At 55.3% G+C, this 7,081-nt stretch overlaps 1 protein-coding gene across 1 annotated transcript; it reads left to right on the forward strand.

Moving 5' to 3' along the window:
* The first annotated feature begins 538 nt into the window (after positions 1 to 538).
* On the forward strand, positions 539 to 2,119 carry LOC116239389 (uncharacterized). Its single transcript, XM_090130105.1, has 3 exons — positions 539 to 833; positions 1,165 to 1,403; positions 1,756 to 2,119. The coding sequence occupies exons 1-3, from the start codon at positions 544 to 546 to the stop codon at positions 2,109 to 2,111; spliced, it is 885 nt and encodes a 294-aa protein (XP_089986231.1). The 5' UTR covers positions 539 to 543; the 3' UTR covers positions 2,112 to 2,119.
* Positions 2,120 to 7,081: the final 4,962 nt, after the last annotated feature.

Here is a 7,081-nt window from a genome sequence, read left to right on the forward strand (position 1 = left end):
ACCGCCGGCGCGTACCATGTGCCACTACCAGCACTGTCAATACCTCCGACGTATTCCAGCCCCTTGCCAGGCACCTGTCGCACCCAGTCCATCTGGAAACTGCTGAAGGTGAATCCAGAGGCCTTGCAGATGAGGCTGATCCCTCCTCCGGGTGCCTGGAGGCCACCCCCAGACTCGTCCAACGTCACGGCCACCATCAGCCCTGAGGAGAAGGACAGACGGCGCTGATGGCACCACCAACACGTGGCCTCTTGCAGCCAGGCCACTCTGAGACCACACTGAGACACACTGCAATGTCATAAAGATCCTGAGCGATCCCATTTGAAACCCCATAGAGACCCTGCAGGGACCCAATATAGTTCTGATAGAGACCTCATAGAAAGTGGTTTTCCCTCAGAGAAATCATTGAGACCTCTCAGTGTCCCCTGTGAGATTGGATTCAAACCTCATGGAGACCCAACGAAAACCCACTGAGACCTCATAGAGACCCTAAAGAGACCTAAAGAAGTCAGGGCCCAGCTGGGTGGGCGGAGGAACTCTCAAATGGATGAGGAGAGAGGCACAAGTGCTGACGGTGGTGAAGTTGGCAGTGGAGGAGGTGGGGGCTGGTTTTGTGCTATGAGATCCCTCCAGACCCCCGGAGGAGGGCTCAGCCTCGTCTGCAAGGGCTCCGGATTCACCTTCAGCAGTTTGGATATGCTCTGGGTGCGACAGGCACCTGGCAAGGGGCTGGAATTCGTCGCAGGTATTTGTGGTGCTGGGAGTTACACATCCTACATGTCGGCGGGGCAGGGCCTGACCTCGCCCACCAATGACAGAACCCAGCCCAGAATGTGCTGAGCTGGATCCGCGTTTCAGAGCTGAGCTCAGCTGTGAAGCTGTGACCCCGAGAGGAGCTTGGGGTGAGCGGGGTCAGCCCTGCTCCGTGAGCAGCATTAGGATGAGAGGTGATGGCATCACGTTGCACCAGGAGGGTTAGGTTGGATGTAGGGGAAAACTCCTTATGCCAGAGAGATGCTGGGCATCAACACAGGGAGCTGGGGGTCAGTGAGCTGCTCTGCCCCACACACAGAGCTGGGTTCCCACACGTGGCTGTGCTTGAGAGCAGGATTGCAGAACAGACGACGATCCAACCAGTGTGTTGACCCCGACCATAATCACCAGCAGCACCCGAATTCCCACTACCAGCATCTTTCGTGCAGCAGTAGGTGGCGGTGTCCTCAGCCCTGAGGTTGTTCAGCTGCAGCCTCGCTGTGCTCTGCCCGTTGTCCTTCGAGATGGTGGCACGGCCCTGCACCGCCGGCGCGTAGTATGTGCTACCACCATCCTTGCTAATACTGGCCAGCCACTCCAACCCCTTGCCGGGCACCTGTCGCACCCAATTCATGCCAACACTGCTGAAGGTGAATCCGGAGGCCTTGCAGAAGAGGCTGAACCCAACCAGACGGCCTCTGGATGGATCCGATAGGATCAAAACCAGCCCTGACTTCCTTCTCCCTGAACTTCTCCACCATTAACCCTTGCACCTCCTTCCTCCTCCTCTTGGCTGCATCTCCCCGTGGGCCCAAGCCTGAATGGGGCCGCAGTTGGGTCACTTTTGGGTCTGTGTGTGGTCTCTATCAGGTCTCTATGACGTCTCAATGGACTCTCCATGGGGACTGAAGGAGGCTTCCATCAAATCTTATCAGAATCTCTGTGGGGTCTCTATGGTACCTCAGTGACTAGTCTAAGGGAACTCAGTGCATTCTCTATGAGATCTCATTGGATTCACCTTCAGCAGTGTTGGCATGCAGTGGGTGCGACAGGCACCCAGCAAGGGGCTGGAGTGGGTCGCTGGTATTCACAGCACTGGTAGTAGCACAGACTACGCGCCGGCGGTGCAGGGCCGTGCCACCATCTCCAGGGACAACGGGCAGAGCACAGTGAGGCTGCAGCTGAGCAACCTCAGGGCTGAGCACACCGCCACCTACTGCTGCGCAAAAGCTGCTGGTGGTAGTGGCTGCTCTGGCTATGCTTATAATATCGACGTCGCACCTGGATTTAGATCTGTCACCCAGAGATGGAGGCATCAGAGCCCGATTGGTGTCACCTGGTCATTGATCTCTCAATGAGTGAAACGTGATGGTAGTTATAGTTGTGCTGAAAATATCGGTATCACTCCTGGATTGACTGGTGCCTCCCACAGCCCTGATTGAGAGAGCAGAGTCCGGATGATGGAGCTGTACGAAGAATGTGTAGAACTCAGAAAAAATCTGCAGAATCGAGCACACAGTGATGGAGCTGATCACAGGGATTTCTAAAAATGTGCAGGAGATGGTGATGGAGATGGATAGGGTGGTGCGGATGGTTGTGGTCATGGTTATGGTTATGGATATGGAGATTTGGATGGATGTGAAGATGGATATGGGTATGGCTATCGGTATGGAAATGCATATGGAAATGGAGATGGCGATGGTAATGTCATTGGGGACAAAAATTCTTTGCTCCCAGCACAGAGCTCTGCATCCCAGATGGAACCTTCCCAGATGCGGATGAACACGTGACCCTGTGATGTCAGCACCAGCAGCAACACCCCAACAACCAGGAGCAGCACCGCAACCATCAGCATTTTTCACGCAGCAGTAGGTGGCGGTGTCCTCAGCCCTGAGGTTGTTCAGCTGCAGCCTCACTGTGCTCTGCCCGTTGTCCTTCGAGATGGTGGCACGGACCTGCACTGCTGCCCCATATTTTGTGGTACCACCACCACTGCTAATATAGGCGACGAATTCCAGCCCCTTGCCGGGTGCCTGGCGCACCCAATTCATGCTGACACTGCTGAAGGTGAATCCAGAGGCCTTGCAGACGAGGCTGATCCCTCCTCCGGGTGCCTGGAGGCCACCCCCAGACTCGTCCAACGTCACGGCCGCCATCAGCCCTGTGGGGAAGGAAGGACAGACAGCGCTGACGGAGCCGCTGACACACGGCCTGGTGCAGACAGGCCCCATTGTGACCCCATAGAGACTCATACAAATGCCACTGAGACACCATAGGAACATTGAAGAGTCTTCACTGACTTTCTCTCTGTGGAGACGGAAGGAGGTTTCCTTCAAATCTTGTTAGGATCTATATGTGATGTCCATGGTACCTCAGTGAGTGCTGTAAGGGGATTCGATGTGTTCTCTATGAGATGCCAGTGGAGTCTCAATGGGGTCCCTATGAGATCTCCATGGGGCCTCTACAGGGTCTCTATGGGGTTAAAATGGTGTCACTATGGGCCTCGATGGCATCTCAGTGGGTTTCAGTACGGTCCCAGTCAGGCCCAACTACACGAGGCCGTGTGTCGGCGGCTCCGTCAGCGCTGTCTGTCCTTCCTTCCCCACAGGGCTGATGGCGGCCGTGACGTTGGATGAGTCTGGGGGCGGCCTCCAGACGCCTGGAGGAGGCATCAGCCTCGTCTGCAAGGGCTCCGGATTCACCTTCAGCAGTTATGCCATGAGCTGGGTGCGACAGGCACCAGGCAAGGGGCTGGAATTCGTCGCAGGTATTTACAGTGATGGTAGTGAAACATCCTACGGGGCAGCAGTGGATGGCCGTGCCACCATCTCGAGGGACAACGGGCAGAGCACAGTGAGGCTGCAGCTGAACAACCTCAGGGCTGAGGACACCGCCACCTACTGCTGCGCGAAAGCTGCTGGTGGTTGTGGTGGTGCTTATGGTTACTGTGGTTTCTATGCTGGTGGCATTGGCGTCACAGGCACGGGTCTTCATCCACATCTGGGAAGGTTCCAGCTGGGATGCAGAGCTCTGTGCTGGGGGCAAAGAATTTTTGTCCCTTACAAGACTGTCTCCATTACCATCACCATTTGATATGCATGGCCATACCCATATCCATCTCCATAACCATGACCATAACCATGACCATAACCATGACCATGACCATCCCCATCACCCTCTCCATCTCCATCAGCTTCTCCGTCACATTTTCTGAAATTCCTGACATCTGTTCCATCACTGTGTGCTCACTGCTGCAGAACTGGGCTGAGTTCTTTCCATTCTGGTCTCGTCTCCATCAACTGGGCTCCTATCTCTCAGTCTGGGCTGCGGGTGACACCACCAAATCCAGGAGCCACATCGATGTATTCAGCACAACCACCAGCACTACCAGCATCACCTACCCAGCAGAAGTAGGCTGCGACGTCCTCAGCCCTGAGGTTGTTCAGCTGCAGCCTCACTGTGCTCTGCCCGTTGTCCCTTGAGATGGTGGCACGGCCCTTCACCGCCGCCCCGTATCTTGTGGTTCCACCAGTGCTGCTAATGTCAGCAACGTATTCCAGCCCCTTGCCGGGTGCCTGTCTCATCCATCCCATGCCAAAACTGCTGAAGGTGAATCCGGAGGCCTTGCAGACGAGGCTGATCCCTCCTCCGGGTGCCTGGAGGCCGCCCCCGGACTCGTCCAACGTCACGGCCGCCATCAGCCCTGTGGGGAAGGAAGGACAGACAGCGCTGACGGAGCCACCGACACACGGCCTCGTGCAGAAGGGCCCCACTGAGACTCTTCTCAGACCCACTGAGACCATAGCAAGACCTCATAGAGGTCACGTAATGAGGCAACGGAGACTCCACAGAGACCTCATCCAGGCCCCATAACGTCCCCATAAAAGCACATTGAGATCTCATGGAGACCCCACTGAAAATTTTTAGGAACACCATTGAGAACCCATGGAGACTCAGCAGAGATCCCTTAGAGACCCCATTCAGATCCCATCGAGACCCCATGGAGATCCCATAACGGACCTCAGTGTGATTCCAGAAGTTGATGGTGATGGACGCAGTGATGCAGATGCTCATGGTTGTGGTTATGAATATGGATATGGGGACGGGGCTGGCAGTGGGGCAGGTGACAATGCCAGAGCCCCGTGTGTGGGCTTCAGTCTCAGCGGTGCCTGATTCACCTTCAGCAGTTATTCCATGTACTGGGTGCGACAGGCACCGGGCAAGGGGCTGGAGTGGGTCTCCAGGATTAGAAGTGATGGTGGTTACACAAACTACGGGGTGGCGGTGCAGGGCCGTGCCACCATCTCCAGGGACAACGGGCAGAGCACAGTGAGGCTGCAGCTGAACAACCTCAGGGCTGAGGACACCGCCACCTACTACTGCGCGAAAAGTGCCTACGGTGGTTGTTGGGGTGTTGATGTTAATCTTGGTGACATCGCTCCTGGGTTTGGTGGTGTCACCCGCGGCCCTGGTTGAGAGATCAGAGCCCAAGCGATGGAGCTGGGCTCGGAAAGGACAGAACTCAGCCCAAATCTGCAGAATTGAGAACAGGGTGAGAAAACCAGTGGTGGAATTTTCCCGTTTTCACTCTGTTTTTGATTCCTTTCTCAGTGGGGGCCGCGCTGGAGGGACAGCAGGGGATGCTCGTGCACCTGCAGGGAGCGTGGGTGCTGTTGGAGCCTCTTTTTTGGATGTTTCTAGACCCCATATGGACACCCTTTAGGTTTGGGGGATAATTCCCACCTCGAGGAATCACGGAATCACAGAATAGCACTAAGGTTGGAAAAGAACTATAAGATCATCCAGTCCAACCATCCACCTATCACCAACGGTTCTTGCTAAAATGGATGAGAGCACTGGTGCCCTTTGGGTTATTTTCAGGCCGAGTTCATGGAGAAACCCCTCCAGGCACTCGAAGCAGGGCTCAGCCTCGTCTGCAAGGGCTCCGGATTCACCCTCAGCAGTTACCTGATGCACTGGGTGCGACAGGCACCCGGCAAAGGGGGCTGGGGTGGGTCAGCAGAATGAGCTGGGATGGTGATTACACAGCATACGGGGCGGCGGTGAAGGGCCGTGCCACCACCTCGAGGGACAACGGGCAGAGCACAGCGAGGCTGCAGCTGAACAAGCTCAGGGCTGAGGACACGGCCACCTACTGCTGCACCAAAACTACTTGTGGTAGTGCTTGGTGTGGTTATGCTTATGGTATCAAATCAGTCGAGGTTTTGTTGGCGTCACCCGCAGCCCAGACTGAGAGATCAGAGCCCAAGTGATGGAGCTGAGCCCAGAATGCACAGAGCTCAGCCCAGTTCTGCAGGAGGGAGCACAGAGTGATGGAACTGATGACAGGGATTCCTCCAAATGGGGTGGAGAAGGTGATGGAGATGGATTGGGTGACGAGGATGGTCATGGTTACGGTCATGGGCAGTGATATGGAGATGGAGATGGAGATGGAGATGGAGATGGAGATGGAGATGGAGATGGAGATGGATACGGAGATGGAGATGGAGATGGAGATGGAGATGGAGATGGAGATGGTGATGGAGATGGAGATGGAGATGGAGATGGAGATGGTGATGGTGATGGAGATGGAGATGGAGATGGTGATGGAGATGGAGATGGAGATGGTGATGGAGATGGAGATGGAGATGGAGATGGATACGGAGATGGTGATGGATACGGAGATGGTGATGGAGATGGAGATGGAGATGGAGATGGAGATGGAGATAGAGATGGAGATGGTGATGGAGATGGAGATGGAGATGGAGATGGAGATGGAGATGGAGATGGAGATGGAGATGGAGATAGAGATGGAGATGGTGATGGAGATGGAGATGGAGATGGAGATGGAGATGGAGATGGTGATGGAGATGGAGATGGAGATGGAGATGGTGATGGAGATGGAGATGGATACGGAGATGGTGATGGATACGGAGATGGTGATGGAGATGGAGATGGAGATGGAGATGGAGATGGAGATGGAGACAGACTTGTTGGGGACAAAAACTCTTTGCCCCCAGCACAGTGCTCTGCAACCCAGATGGAACCTTCCTAGATTCAGATGAAGACGTGTCCCTTTCAAGTCAATGTCACCAGCTTCATAAGCACCATCAGCACTACAACCACCAGCACATTTTGCACAGCAGTAGGTGGCGGTGTCCTCAGCCCTGAGGTTGTTCAGCTGCAGCCTCACTGTGCTCTGCCCGTTGTCCCTGGAGATGGTGGCACGGCCCTTCACCGCCGGCGCGTAGTATGTGCTGCTACCAGTGCTGTGAATACCAGTGACCCACTCCAGCCCCTTGCCGGGCGCCTGTCGCACCCAGTGCAT

This window comes from Phasianus colchicus, chromosome 39 (genome assembly GCF_987193195.1).
Source record: "Phasianus colchicus chromosome 39, bPhaCol1.hap1.1, whole genome shotgun sequence".
Lineage (NCBI taxonomy): Eukaryota > Metazoa > Chordata > Aves > Galliformes > Phasianidae > Phasianus > Phasianus colchicus.

Coding starts and splice junctions, on each gene's coding strand:
- LOC116239389 (XM_090130105.1), top strand. CDS start 544: ATGGATGAGGAGAGAGGCACAAGTGCTGACGGTGGTGAAGTTGGCAGT. Junction 834..1,164: donor GACAGAACCCAGCCCAGAAT/GTGCTGAGCTGG, acceptor CATAATCACCAG/CAGCACCCGAATTCCCACTA. Junction 1,404..1,755: donor TCATGCCAACACTGCTGAAG/GTGAATCCGGAG, acceptor ATTCTCTATGAG/ATCTCATTGGATTCACCTTC.